General features: G+C 55.7%; 1 protein-coding gene across 2 annotated transcripts in view; it reads left to right on the top strand.

The window, feature by feature from the left end:
* Nucleotides 1-3,749: 3,749 nt before the first annotated feature.
* GNAI2 (G protein subunit alpha i2) overlaps nucleotides 3,750-15,239 on the top strand; it is a 33,512-nt gene continuing 22,022 nt past the window's right edge. Inside the window, exon 1 of one of the 2 annotated variants that reach the window (XM_055276435.2) lies at nucleotides 3,750-4,346. In XM_055276435.2, coding sequence (XP_055132410.1) covers nucleotides 4,244-4,346 — 103 coding nt within the window. In that variant the 5' untranslated portion in view covers nucleotides 3,750-4,243. Of the gene's footprint in view, nucleotides 4,347-13,808; nucleotides 14,060-15,239 lie in introns of those variants that run through there. The other variant, XM_055276427.2, reaches the window with a different exon arrangement.

Genomic DNA, 15,239 nt, shown 5'->3' with positions numbered 1-15,239 from the left:
AAAATAAATAAACACAAAAATAAATAGTTAAACAGATAGTTCTAGGCCGGGTGCAGTGGCTCACACCTGTAATCCCAGCACTTTGGGAGGCTGAGGCAAGTGGATCACCTGAGGTCAGGAGTTCGAGACCAGCCTGACCAACATGGAGAAATCCCATCTCTACTAAAAATACAAAAAATTAGCCAGGCATGGTGGCGCATGCCTGTAATCCCAGCTACTTGGGGGGCTGAGGCAGGAGAATCGCTTGAACCCGGGAGACGGAGGTTGAGGTGAGCCAAGATCACGCCATTGCACTCCAGCCTGGGCAACAAGAGCCGAACTCCATCTCAAAGAATAATAATAATAAATAAATAAATAAATAAATAGTTGTGGAAAAATTGTTGTTTGGAATATTGATAAGTTAGAGCAGCCTGAAGGTCCAGCACAAAGGTCTTCTATATTTCTTTTCACTGTTTTTCTTATGACTGCTTATTATAGAAAAATAAGAGCAGGAAAGGGGGCAAAAGCATGGGTCTCAGTCTCCCTGCCCAGCAGCTGCCCTTGCCCACACCCTTCTCACCTGTGTGCACAAGCACACATTTGCCTCTTGACTGATTCATTCATTCATTCAACAAGTATTTATTGACAGTTCCTACATGCCAGGCAGTCATCTAGCACCTGCAAATAAAGCAGTGAACAAAGTGAAGACCCTGGCCTTCCTTGAACTTACTGTCCAGGTTGGGGATTAGATCCAATAAAGCAGCATTAAACCTAACCACTAAATTCTATCATGTGGTTAGAAGATGCTCAGTACTACAGGAAGTAAAAGCAACAAGATAAGAAAAATGGGGGGTGGGGGACGGAGGTCAGAGTGGGCCTGAGAAAGGAACTTTTTTTTTGAGACAGAGTCTAGCTCCGTGGTCCAGGCTGGAGTGCAAATGGCATGATCATAGCTCACTGCTGCCTCGAATTTGTAGACTCAAGGGACCCTCCTGCCTCAGCCTCTGGAGTAGCTGGGGACTATAAGCACATGTCACCACTGCCTGCTTATTTGTATTTTATTTTTTGTAGAGACAGGGTCTTACTATGTTTCCCAGGCTGGTTTCAAAGTCCTGGTCTCAAGCAGTTCTTCCATTTGGGCCTCCCAAAATGCTGGGATTACAGGTGTGAGCCACCGTGCCAGGCATATGTCTAAGTTTTAAATAGATTATTCTGGCTGCTGCATTAAGACTAGGCTCTGGGTGGGGAATGGGGGGGCAAGGGTGACACTGACACAAGGGCTCTTGTAGTTATTCCAAATAGTCATGTTGCATGGCTTAGCCCAGGTGATGGTAGAGGCAGGATGAGGCACTAGGCTTGTCCTAAAGGTAGAGGTGGCAGGCTTCCCGGATGGTTCGAGTAGGGGAGGAGAGGCAGAAGTAAGTCAAGGGTGACTCCAAGGTTGTCTAGTGATAGAGGTACCACTGCAGGAGGCTGGAGGAGGAGCAGGCTTGGGAGGGAGATAAGTTTTGTCCATGAAGAGTTTAAAACATTGACTGGACATCGGCAGGGCATGGTGGCTCATGCCTGTAATCCCAGTACTTTGGGAGGCCAAGGCGGGTGAATCACAAGGTCAGGAGTTCGAGACCAGCCTGGCCAACATAGTGAAACCCCATCTCTAATAAAAACTACAAAATTAGCCGGGTGTGGTTTCATGCACCTGTAGTCCCAGCTACTCGGGAAGCTGAGGCGGGAGAATCGCTTGAACCCGGGAGGCGGAGGCTGCAGTGAGCCGAGACCACACCACTGCACTCCAGCCTGGGTGACACAGTGAGACTCCATCTAAAAAAAACAAAAAACAAAAAACAAAAAACATTGACTGGACATCAAAGTGGAGGTGCCGAGTCAACTGCTGGGTGTATGCGTTGAGTTGAGTAGAGTGGCCAGTGATGGAGCTTTGGATCTGGGAAGCAAAGCAAGTGGTGTTTAAAGCCATGAGATGGGAAGAAGCTAAGTTCAGACAGAGGAGGGCAGCAGTAAGCACTGAGCCCTTGAAGATGAGGCAGAACCAGCAAAGGAGTTGGGCAGGAGTAGCCAGGAAGTGAGAGGAAAACTGGGAGAGCATGGGCACCTGGAGCCAGGTAAGTGTCAGACGCTGCCAAGGAGTTGAGGGTAGAGGATGGACCACTGAATTCAGACACCTGTGGATCCCTAAGGACCCTGACCGGGGCACTTTTGTGAGGGAGGGACAGGCTTGCCTGGAGTGGGCAGAGGAGAAAGTGAGGTAGAACTGGAAAGAGCCAGTGTAAACAACTTGTGTGAAGTGAGGGGCAGAGCCAACAGTGCCTTTTAAGAAAGACTGGAAAGTTGGCCGGGCGCGGTGGCTCACGCCTGTAATTCCAGCACTTTGGGAGGCCGAGGCGGGTGGATCACGAGGTCAGGAGTTTGAGATCAGCCCGGCCAACATGGTGAAACCCCGTCTCTACTAAAAATACAAAAATTAGCCAGGTGTGATGGCGCACACCTGTAATCCCAGCTACTCGGGAGGCTGAAGCAGAATTGCTTAAACCTGGGAGGCAGAGGTTGCAGTGGACCGAGATCACACCACTGCACTCCAGCCTGGGCAACAGAGTGAGACTCCGTCTGGGGGCGAGAGGAAGAAAGACTGGAAAGAAGAAGGTATTGAGGGTGAAAGAATGGAAGCAGCTGGTAGGAGGGTGGGTTTGAGCTTGGTGAAAGACTTCCAGGATGGGGGTTCTGGAAACTGAGCTGGAAAACAGTAGACAGAGATTGGATAGTGGGGGTCTGGACATCAGGGAGTGTGCAGGGTGGCCACTGACCTGCCTGGCCAAGTGCTGGTGGCTAGGGACACAGCAGGTCCAAGACGCAGGCAGGGATGGCAAGGAGCCGTGGAGAGACCCAGGGGACCATTCAGATGTCTGCCTAGGCCAGGTGCGGTGGCTCATGCCTGTAATCCCAGCACTTTGGGATTCACTTAAAGTCAGGAGTTCAAGACCAGCCTGGCAACATGGCAAAACCCTGTCTCTACTAAAAATACAAAAATTAGCCGGTCATGGTGGCACACACCTGTAATCCCAGCTACTCTGGAGGCTGAGGCAGGAGAATCGCTTCAACCCGAGAGGCGGAAGTTGCAGTGAGCCGAGATCGCCATTGCACTCCAGCCTGCGCTACAGAGCAAGACCCTGTCTCCAAAAAAAAGAAAAGAGGCCGGGCGCGGTGGCTCACGCTTGTAATTCCAGCACTTTGGGAGGCCAAGGCGGGCGGATCACAAGGTCAGGAGATCGAGACCACGGTGAAACCCCGTCTCTACTAAAAATACAAAAAAAAAAAAAAAAATTAGCCAGGCGTGGTGGCGGGCGCCTGTAGTCCCAGCTACTCGGAGAGGCTGAGGCAGGAGAATGGCGTGAACCTGGGAGGCGGAGCTTGCAGTGAGCTGAGATTGCGCCACTGTACTCCAGCCTGGGCGACAGAGCGAGACTCCGTCTCAAAAAAAAAAAAAAAAAAAAAAATGTCTGCCTGGACCCTAGTTTAAAGTCACCCAGCAACTGACTTTCCAACAATTCGGAGCAGTAATAATTGACTGAGAGTTGCTTAGAAAGAAGAGCAGCCCTGGAAAAATCTGAAAGCATAAAACTACTTTCCCACCATACAAGTCTGCAAACCGCCTGGCTACGCACACAGGATTAGCCAGCGACCTAATCTGCCGAGCTATGCAAAAGGAGGCCTCTGCCGACCCCTGGCGGTCACCAGCCGGAGTCTGGCTGCGCGGTGACCCACGACACGTTGCCCAGCCGTGTGGCTGGGATGGTCGGTACCCATGGCCGTGCGGTCGAGCCTTGAGGCTCCAGGACAGTCCTGGAAGGCTTCCTGGCAGATCCGTGGGAGGAAAGCCGACAGAAGGGCGGGAGGCGGGAGGGGAGAGATCCCCCGGGATGGGTAAGGCCTCGACGCTGGGCATCGGCGCAGGTGTGTACTGCAGGGAGCCAGCCAGAACCCCCACGGACTGCCTGACCTTGGGGGAAGCCCGCAGTAGAGGAAAGGGCCGGACCCCCAGACCCGCCCTTGACTATGTGTTCTGAGGGCAAATTTTACCCAGTTCCTCTCTAACCTCCCGACAACTCTGAGGTCAAACTCAGCAAGGCATCCGAGCCCCCACGGCGCAGCGGCCCTAGGCTGGCATGGGCGATACGGAGCTATCCCGCCCTCAGGAAGCAGGCGAGATGCCCAGCGGGAGAATCACCCAAATCACCGTCTAATCTCTGCTATGAAGTGGAAGCGGGAGAAGGAGGGAGCGTCTCATGACGGAGATGTGAAGACGCTAGGCTGGAGGAAGCAGAAAGGCGGGTGTCACAGGGGACGTTCTGAGGGTGAGCCGAGGGCGGCCATCGGGTTGGAGACCCTGGCGAGGTGGGGTCCCGCGCGGGGCAAGGGCGATGGGGTGCCACAGAGGGCTAGTTGCAAGAGGACGAGTGACGGCTGCAGCTCTGCGGAGGCCGGGCCTCGAGGGCCAAGGAGTGGCAGGTCGGCGGAGGCGGGGGCCAGGCCCGGAGGCAGAGCGAGGCAGGAGAGCAGGCAAGGTGGGGGCCACCGTGAGTGGGGGCCGCGAGGCGGGGGCTGGGGCGCGGGGAGGTGCTAGGTCGGCCTCGGCTCCCGCTCCGCACCCCAGGCCCGCCAGGAGGCGCCGCTGCCCCGCGAAGCCGTTCCGGCCTCTCCCGGCCACCGAAATCCCGCGCTCCGGCCTAGAGAGGCCCCGGAAGAGGCGGTGCAGCGCACCCCGAGGCCGCTTCCGGCTTCGGCTCCGAGGGAGAGGCCAGAATTGGGGGAGGACGCCGTGGGCGGGGCGTGGGTGAGAAAACCTGGGGGGAGGTGAAGAACTAGGAGGTTGCCCTGGGAGTGGACAAGGGGTTAAATAAGAATTAGGGAAGGGCTGCGGTGGGCAGGGCCAAGGGCAGGTAGCACCCTGCAAGGTTGCACCCTGCGCAACTCTCGGTCCACTGCTGAGCCTCCTGGCTTTTTACCTCGCAAAATGCCGTCCTGGTGAGGTCCCTGGGGAGCCCACCGCTGGCCAAGACCCGGGGCAGGGCAAGGAAGGCTTACTAGAGGTAGAGAGGTGCACAAAGGCGGGAAAGCAGATATGGGGACATTGGGAGCCCCTTTAGACCGATCTTTAGGTGTCTGAGCCACGCCCATTTGGAGGGAAGGCTGAATGGGGACCAGGCCGCCTAAACCTGCTGGAGGAAACAAAAACTCCCGTTATAATTGCTCCCCGCCCCCCCCCACGAGCTCTCTTCTCCCAGGAGACAGGACAGTCTTGCCTCCACAGGCTTCACTCCATTTCCCTCGAATGGTGCCCACCTCCTATCCTCCCATGTCGCTTATCCTCAGGTTCTACTACTCATAGCAACCAGAAGGAACTTTAAAAATCAGATCATGTTGGTCGGGCACGGTGCACGGTGCACGGTAGCTCACGCCTGTAATCCTAGCACTCTGGGAGGCGGTGGTGGGCGGATCACCTGAGGCCAGGAGTTTGAGACCAGCCTGGCCAACATGGCAAAACCCCGTCTCTACCAAAAATACAAAAAAATTAGCCGGGCGTGGGGGCGCGCCTTGTAATCCCAGCTACTCAGAGGCTGAGGCAGGAGAATCGCTTGAGCCTGGGAGACAGGCTGCAGTGAGCCAAGATCGCGCCACTGCACTCAAGCCTGGGTGACAGAGCAAGACTCCATCTCCAAAAAAAAAAAAAAAAAAAAATTCAGATGATGTCATTCTGCCTTCAACACCCTCCAGTTGTTTCCTTCATACTTGGAATGCAATTTAAGCTTTCTTGCCCCATGGCCGGGATGATCTGGCCCCTGCAGACCTCTGCCCCCGGTACTAGCCCACAGCCTGTCCTGTTGGCATGGCATGCCATGCTGGCCCTCACATTAGGGCCTTTGCACTGGCTGATGGCTTTTCAAAAGCTTTTTCTCCAACAGCCTGAAGTCACTCCTCACAAGGCCCACTTCCCTAATTCTGTCTGCTTGGCCTTGATCGCAGTATTTGCTCCATATGGTACAGGCAGAGCAATGCTTGTGTGTCCAGAACTCAGTGACCAGCTTCCCTCCCGCAACAGGTCCCTCCTCCCCTATTACTCCCTTGCTCCTAGTCACAATCTACAGGAAGCCCCTGAGCCCAGCTGGCAAGGTGCACCTTGGTTGGCTGTTTGCTGTTGCATCACCTTCATTAGGGCTGTTTTTGCTCCTTCATTAAATTAAATTCCAGGAAGCAGTGCTAATGACAGCCCTAACGAGGGAGAGGCTGACAGCCCTAACGAGGGAGAGGCTACCAGCCCCAGCCTTTGGAAAGCATGGCAAAGAGGACTAGGCAATAACATGAACAAAGCAGTAGCTCCTGGGAATAGAATTGATTTATCATTTCCCAGGACCCCCAAGGACCCTGGGCTTCCCAGGGGAGGTGGCCTTTGGAGACTGCCTATGCAACAGGCACAGTGGCAGGTTGTACCATGAACGCTTCAAGGACAAAGAGAAGGAGGGAGGTTAAGTTTAGTCCTTGGCCCCAAAGCCCTGAGAGCTCCTGAGTTCCCTGCAGGGCTTGGGTAGCTCCTCCCCAGTCATACAGGAGCACCCTGAATGCCTGAACCGGTTGGGTTTGTAGGGCTAGGCATGGATCACTGGCTTGGAGATGTTGGTGCCCCTACCTCAGCATCCCCTGGAGACTTGGGAACCCCCTCTGTGGCTTGTTCCTCCATGATGCCTCATGGCAGTCCCCTCTCACACCAGTGTTCTCTTGCTGTCGCTATTCTGGCCTGGCTGGACTCCTCTCTGGTTCGGGAGCATCCAGCTCCTTCCCAACCCAGGGCCCTTGCACTTGCTGCTGCCTCTGTTGTCACTCTCTTCTGGCTTGTTACAAGACTGGTCCTTCCACATGATTCAAAGATCCCCTCCTCAGACTGTCTTCTCCTGCACATACCTCCCAGCGGCTCTAGTGTCACCCTGTTGATTTCCTCTGAAATGGTGAAGTTCATTTCCCTCTTTGTTTGGTGTATGTTCCTCAAGGACAGGGCCCAGCTGCCTCTTTTACCATAGGGTTCTCAGCACATTGGCAGGCAATATGTTCAGGGAACAGTGGTTGAAGAAATGACCCCTTCCTCTGGATCCTCCCGCACTGCCCCCCAGCCCCCGCCCCTGTGTCAGGTTGGGCCCCCTTGCCTAATCCAGATGCTTATGGGGAAGGGGTGCTGGGGCCTGAATTCTCCAGGTCAAAGCCAATGATCTGTGAAGAGGGTGGATGACCAGAAAGGGGGACTTTGGGATCCAGGACCCGCAGGCTTTCGAGTTTTCTTCCTGGATGAAGAGAGGCCTGGGAAGAGGGGTCTGCCAGGGAGCAGGGAGGGAGGGCAGGATGGCTGACTCCAGTTTCAGAACTTCCACTGGGCTAAGAAGCAGGAAGGGGAAAGCGCAGGAGATGTACCAGGAAGTAGAGCCTGCCCCAGGGCAGTAAGGCGGGAGCAAGCTGTGGCCACCGAGGTCTACAAGCAGTAGCTGCAAGGCTATGATTGAGTTGGTCATAGGTCCTTGGCCAGGGACTCCCTGTCATCTGGGAGCCATGACCCTGAACTCTGGGCATCCCTGTGGGGTCCTACCTAGTCCTGGACTCTGGGCAGGGACAGGCACCCCCACCCTGAAACTGCCTTTGGGGAAGTGCTAGCAGCTTCCCCTTCCTAGAGCCTGCAGGCAAGCATGTCACAGCCCACTGAGAGGGTCTTCGTTCCTCACCCTGCTCAGGGCTACTGCTTGATAGGAACCCAGGCCAAGCTGGACCTGCTGTGCTGCCTGTGGTGAGCCCCAAGGCTATTCTGGCAGTAGGGGTCAGCCAGCAGCTGCCACTTCTCCATTCCAGCTGAGGGGCCACCCTCAACTCTGCTGATGTCATTCCATTGTCCTTTATGGTCCAGTCCAAGCGGTGCTGGGCCTGGTGGGCATGGGGACAAGTCATGCCTCCTCTGGTGCTCGTGAGGCCCTGGCTAGGCAGCTGCCCTCTGCCCCCAAAATGACCTCTCCTGAAAGGACTCCTGGATTCCTGAGTATGAAGAAACTGAGATGCCCACGATGTACCTCACGGATGACTGTGACTGGCTCCTGGCCCACTCTGGACCTCAGCTGACTCAGCTGCAAAGCAAGGGGTTTGTTTCTCTAGCTCTCAGCCTTGATTTTCTTGCTGGCCCTTCCCCAGACTCCTGCCTCTCAGACCTACCGCCCTACCTTTGCATGTACTCTTCCATCTTCTTGCAATATTCTTCCTCACTGTTCTTCTCCCTCTAGCCCTCCCCACATCACCTCCTCAAAGAAAGCTTCCTGACCTTCCCAGGCACCACTGGTTTCTCTTTTCTCTGTGTATACAACTACATGAATATTTCCATAGAAGCAGCAGCTCCCAGCTCCAGGATGAAGAGATTGATTGATGGATTGATTGATTGATTTTGAGACACAGTCTACCTCTGTTGCCAGGCTGGAGGGCAGTGGTGCGATCTCAGCTCACTGCAACCTCCACCTCTCAGGTTCAAGCAGTTCTCCTGCCTCAGCCTCCCAAGTAGCTGGGATTACAGGCATGCACTGCCACGCCCAGCTAATTTTTGTATTTTTAGTAGAGATGGGGTTCACCATGTTGGCCAGGATAGTCGATCTCCTGACCTCATGATCTGCTCACCTCAGCCTTCCAAAGTGCTGGGATTACAGGCGCGAGCCACCGCACCCGGCCTTACTCATTTAAGTTCACACATATTTACCTGCCACCCTGCAAGGGGCCTGGAATTAGGGATATGAGTGGGAGAGACCCACCACCAGAATAGTGGGATCTGGCTGGGGAAGGGGAAGCCCGAGGACAATGGGACTCAGAGAAGCCCAGCTCACAGCCAGGGAATGAAAGGTGGGAGGAGGGATTAATTTAACAGGGTAGGGGGATGGGAGGGAAGATCGGGGGATGGAGAGAGCAAGGCAAGCCAGATGGTTGGAGTGCCAGTGTGTTGCAAGTGGAGGGACATGAGGTGGACCCTTGAGTGGGGACAATCATAAAGCCTTACAGAAATCGCTACTATTGGGCCAGGCACGGTGGTTCATGCCTGTAATCCCAGCACTTTGGGAGGCCAAGGTGGGAGGATTTCCTGAGCCCAGGAGTTTGAGACCAGCCTGGACAACATGGTGAGACCCCACCTCTATTTAAAAAAAAAAAGGGGCTGTGCACAGTGGCTCACGCCTGCAATCCCAGCACTTTGGGAGGCCAAGGCAGGCAGATCATCTGAGGTCAGGAGTTTGAGACCAGCCTGGCCAACATGGCAAAACCCCATCTCTATTAAAAATACAAAAATTAGCCGGGTGTGGTGGCAGGCGCCTGTAATCCCCGCTACTTGGGGAGCTGAGGCTCGAGAATCACTTGATCCCGGGAGGCGGAGGTTGTAGTGAGCCAAGATCATGCCACTGCACTCCGGCTTGTGTGATAGAGCGAGACTCAGTCTCAAAAAAAAAGAAATCACTACTATAACACCTCACCCTTATTGAGGGCTTCCTATGTGCCATGCACATTCTGCATGTTTTACATGTTTGCTCCTGGAGTCCTGACCTCTGCCTGTGCTTTGGGTATGTATAACCATCAGGCCCATTTTACTGATAAGAAAACCGAGGCACAGGGAGTTTCTGGTACTTGTCCAAAGTAACAAGTAGCTGGCAAGTTTGCAAACTGCTCCCCAGAGTCTTTGCTTCCAACTGCCAGCCTACAGCCTTCACCTGCTGCAGAGTCCAAACTAGTGTGTGTGGGGGCTTCATCTACTCTCAGGGCATTGGGGAACCACAGAAAGTTTCCGAGCAAGGGGGTGATGTGATTTCTTTCAGTAGGATGCCCTTGGCTGCCATATGGAGGATAAATTGTAGGGAAACAGGAGAGCCAAGGAAGAGGCTAGAGTCCTAGGCTGGGAGATAGTGGGGACAGAGAACAAATACAGATTGGAGGGGAAATTGAGGTAGGGAAGAGGCTGACGGCATATAGGGGTAGGGGAGGGGGGTCATTGCTATGGCTGGTGGGGGGATCATGAAGTGGTGGAGAGCCTAGGAACAGGGGCCAGTGGGATGGGTTGTACCCAGTTCTGGACAGTGTGGATTTGAGGTGCCTAGGTGTCTTGGGGAGGCTTCAGAGCAGTGGTGGACATGGGGCTGGCAATCAAAGAGGTCAGGCTGGAGAGGACCTTGCGGGGTTCTGAGCCCCCGGAGTGGGAGGTGTATGACTGGAGTGGCAAGCAGAGGCCTGGCCATAGCTCTGGGGACCCCATGGAGATGGAGAAGGAGCAGCTAGCAGGGTGGAAGCAAGGGTTGCTGGACTCCCTGGGAAGAGCATAGGACTGGAAAGGAGCAGCTAACTGACGGGAAGGGTGCCATAACCACAGGACCTGGCCTGAGGCTGGGGAAGGCCATGCCTTCCAGTAGCCCCATCCTGCCCTGCCTCCATAGATTGGGGTCTGTGTTGCGCCCACCTACTGAGAGCTGGGCCTCCAAGGGGCTGACAGTGTCTCCCTGTTGCCTGGCAACTGTGAGAGCTGTTGGCTGTTGCTAGGAGCAGGCTAGAGAGGCCAGAGGAGCGAGGATCGGCTCTCAAGCCTGGGGCAGGGTGACGGGTAGAGGGAAGGGGAGGGGCCCACCTTAGAAGCCAGTTTGTAGTCCGTGCGTGGACAGACTGTATTCTTGGCCATGTGTACCCATTTTTGTAGAGTGTGTTCTGTGGATCTGAGGCATGTTGGAGGCTGACCTATGTGTGGGTGTCTACAGCATATCTGTGGCCCTGGTGGGCATTATGTGTCCTCAACATGTTGCATGCCCATGGCAGGGCCTGCTTGAACTTCAGAGCAGTGGTGGACATGGGGCATCATATCCCATGTCTCAGGACAGGAGGGGGGCCTGAGGGAGTCATTGGAGGACTTCCAGGCCAATGACTCCTCAGCAAGAGAGACATTCAGATAGGGATATGCAGATACTCCAGGGAGAACAGCCAGCCTGGGGATTGGGAGCTGGAACAAAATGTGTACCAAGGTTCTTTTTTTTTTTTTTTTTTTTTTTTTTTTTTTTTTTTGAGACGGAGTCTCGCTCTGTCGCCCAGGCTGGAGTGCAGTGGCGCAATCTCGGCTCACTGCAAGCTCCGCCTCCCGGGTTCACGCCATTCTCCTGCCTCAGCCTCTCCGAGTAGCTGGGACTACAGGCGCCTGCCACCACGCCCGGCTAATTTTTTGTCTTTTTTAGTAGAGACGGGGTTTCACCGTGGTCTCGATCTCCTGACCTCGTGATCCGCCCGCCTCGGCCTCCCAAAGTGCTGGGATTACAAGCGTGAGCCACCGCGCCCGGCCTTTGAGACGGAGTCTTGCTCTGTTGCCCAGGCTAGAGTGCAGTGGTGTGATCTCAGCTCACTGCAATCTCCAGTTCCCAGGTTCAAGCGATTCTCCTGTTTCAGCCTCCTGAGTAACCAGGATTACAGGCAGGTGCCACCACGCTGAGCTAATTTTTTTTTTTTTTTTTTTGAGACAGAGTCTTGCTCTATCACCCAGGGTGGAGTGCAATGGCAGCATCTCGGCTCCCTGCAAGCTCCGCCTCCTGGGTTCACGCCATTCTCCTGCCTCAGCCTCCCCAGTAGCTGGGACTACAGGTGCCCGCCACCAAGCCCAGCTAATTTTTTGTATTTTTAGTAGAGATGGGGTTTCACCGTGTTAGCCAGGATGGTCTCGATCTCCTGACCTCGTGATCCACTGCCTCGGCCTCCCAGTGCTGGGATTACAGGCGTGAGCCACCGCGCCTGGCCTTTTTTTTTTTTTTTGAAATGGAGTTTCGCTGTTGTTGCCCAGGCTAGAGTGCAATGGCATGATCTCAGCTCACTGCAACCTCCGCCTCCTGGGTTCAAGCGATTCTCCTGCCTCAGTCTCCCAAGTAGCTGGGATTACAGGTGCCCACCACCATACCTGGCTAATTTTTTGTATTTTAGTAGAGACAGAGTTTCTCCATGTTGGTCAGGCTGGTCTTGAACTCCTGACCTCAGATGATCCACCCACCTCAGCCTCCCAAAGTGCTGGGATTATGGGTGTGAGCCACCGCGCCTGGCCTAATTTTTGTAATTTTAGTAAAGACAAGGTTTCACCATGTTGGCCAGGCTGGTCTTGAACTCCTGACCTCAAGAGATCTGCCTGCTTCAGCCTCCCAGAGTGCTGGGATTATAGGCATGAGCCACCATGCCCAGCCAAAATGTGTACCAAGGTTCTAAGGAAGGGGTTTATGCTAAACACTGGGCTGTTGGTGGCAAGCACCCTGTCTTGCTTCAGGGGCCTTCCCTGTCTTTGGGCTGGGGCCTCCTGGCCTTATGGCACTGGGGTCACACAAAATGCCTTCGTGGTTAATCTTTGGCAGACCGTTCAAATGTCCAATCGAGGCTGGGGCTCTGGGCTCCTCCTGGAGCACAGGATCAGAAAGACTTGAAATGTTCAGCTAGAAACACTGCTGCCTCTGCCCCACCTTTGCCTGGCCATAGGGTTGCAGCCATTGCCCAGTGGGGACAGGCCACAGGAGGGTGGGATGTGGGATAATGGCCACCTCCAGATGTGGACAGGCCATGGAAGAGACAGGTCATAAGTAATGGCCACTTTTGTTTCTAGAAGTCCAGTGGCAACTTCTTCCTCTTTCTTCCCTCCCAACCCCCTCACCCTGCCTGCCCGCCCTCCTGTCTTCCTACCTCTCCACCTTCTCACCCTCTCTCCCTTTCTCCCTTGGGTCCTGATTGCCTGGTCCCAGATTGGAGTCCAGGATGGCTGCCTGCCTAAGAATGCCTCCTGGTAGATTGGGGAAGGATGGATATGAGAAGCCACCTAGCTAAAGGAGACAGCCTAGGCAAAGGTGTAAAGATGGAAATCAATTTTTCTTTTTTTTTTGAGACGGAGTCTTGCTCTGTCGCCCAAGCTGGAGTGCAATGAATGGCGCGATCTCGGCTCACTGCAACCTTCGCCACCCGAGTTGAAGCAGTTCTCCCGCCTCAGCCTCCTGAGTAGGTGGGATTACAGGCGCCCACCACCACGCCCGGCTAAATTTTGTATTTTTAGTAGAGTCGGGGTTTCACCATGTTGGCCAGGCTGGTCTCGAACTCCTGACCTCAAGTGATTCGCCCGCCTCGGCCTCCCAAAGAGCTGGGATTACTGGCGTGGGCCACTGCGCCCGGCCTTTTTTCCCCCTTTTTCGACTTGCTGCAACCCAGAGGGAGAAGGCGGTAAACCCGCCTTAAGATTGAGAAAACCGCAGTCCGGAAAGGCTCCCGAGTTCTGTAGATCCCAAAACAAGTTTATTGGACTCATTAACTTTAACAAATGACAAAGACACGCCTCCTCCACCTAACTCGCCCAACTCGCAGAAGCTCAGAGGGCTGGTTCCTGCTCTGCCCTCGAGGGCACCGGATCCCCACCCTCAGACTAACAGATCCGCCCTCCCGGCTGTCCAGCAACGGAGCTCCCGGCGCTCCGCACCCAATCACAGCCCGGTCCCGCCTGCAGCCCGCCCAGTGCCGGGTCCCTGGGTTTGGAAACACCCCTATTGCCTTTTCTCCGCGTGGCCCCGCCTGCAGCCCAGGCCCGAGCCTGGGCGGTGCCTAACTTCCCCCTTCGCTCCGCCCTCGAGCCAATCACCAGCCTCGAATCTCCTCTGGCCCCGCCTGCAGGCCCGCCCCGGCCCAGTCCCAGGCTTGGTTCGCCCAGGCCCCACCCCCGGCCCGCCCCGCCCCGCCCCGCCGTCGGTGCGCGGCGGTAGGGAAGGCGCCTCCCGCAGTCGCTCGGAACTGCCGACCCGAGAGCTTCCCTCAGAGGGCTGGTGGTGGGAGCGGAGTGGGTCGGGCGGGGCCGAGCCGGGCCGTGGGCCGTGTGGGGGCCGGGCGGCGGCCGGGCCGGCGGACGGCGGGATGGGCTGCACCGTGAGCGCCGAGGACAAGGCGGCGGCCGAGCGCTCTAAGATGATCGACAAGAACCTGCGGGAGGACGGAGAGAAGGCGGCGCGGGAGGTGAAGTTGCTGCTGTTGGGTGAGGCCGCGTCCCGCACTGGGATCCTTGATTCCCAGCTCGAATCCCCAGACAAGGACTTTGACCTCCCAGACTAGGGCTTCAAACTCCCAGACCCAGGCTGTCTGGGACCCCACACTTGGGCCAGGACCAGGGTTGAAAACTCTAGGTTGGACTAGACCTTTGATCCTGCCCAGATTCTAGACCAGACCCCTATCCCATCCCGGACCCCAGACCTCCAAATCCAGTCAACAGTGCCCCAACACCCGCGGTCCAGTGCCCTGCTTGGCCATCCCCCCTTGCTAACTAGCTTCACAGAACTTCAGAGCCCCCGCCATCCTTCCCTACACTTTACCCAAACCCCCAGGATACCCGCCACTTGTTCCCCAACCCTCAGGCTCCGCTTGTTTTCCTCACCTGCGCCTTTTATTCCTATTGGGCATGAGCATCCCGCGGGGCCCCTACCAGGCCCCCCACCCACTCCCTCCTTCTCCTTCTGTGCCACATCCCTAGTCTGGAATCTGTATCCTCCACCTGTGCACTCTGACCCAAGGAACCTCTCGAGTGGGAAACTGTTCTTGAGCTCCCTCTCCAGCTGGAACCCCTTCAGCGAGCCCTGCTCCCTGCTTCCTGCTCTCCAGATCCTTCTCTTCAGGCATCACTCCCGAAACCCTCTGCTGATCCTCCCCTAAGTCCTCTTACACTCTGGCCTTCCCCAGATCCCTCCACCCCTCCTGCACCAAGTGGGCTGGGCTAGGAGGAGGGAGCCCTGGGTTGGAGAGGGCCTAGGTTGCCTTACGCAGAACCCCCACGGGGCTGGATTGAGGCTCCGCTGGTCACGCTGGGGGAGGGGGCCAGGCCTCAGGCTTCCCAAGGAGGCTCTATGTTTTCCAGTTTCGAAGGCCAGTCTGGGAAGTAGGAGAGAGAGTGGAGGAGTTAGGGTTGTGGCCGCCTCCAAGGCCAGGAAAGATGGTGGCTGCTAGAGGGGTGGGGGGAAGTGGAAGTGGTGAGACAGCCGACATATTGCTGCCCCTGCGGGTGAGCCCAGGAGATCTGCTAGTAGGTGCTGGGCTGCCCGCACCCCTTCTGGGCTGCAAGGCCTGGGGTGTAGCCTCTGAGAGTTGGGGGGTCTTGTTGGATCTTGGGACCCTGTGAAGGGGGATGGTGGACTAGCTGAATGAGGAGTTGAGGGGCCAGCTGG

Source organism: Symphalangus syndactylus, chromosome 1, assembly GCF_028878055.3.
Source record: "Symphalangus syndactylus isolate Jambi chromosome 1, NHGRI_mSymSyn1-v2.1_pri, whole genome shotgun sequence".
NCBI lineage: Eukaryota > Metazoa > Chordata > Mammalia > Primates > Hylobatidae > Symphalangus > Symphalangus syndactylus.
This window is presented reverse-complemented; position numbering and strand designations above follow the sequence as displayed.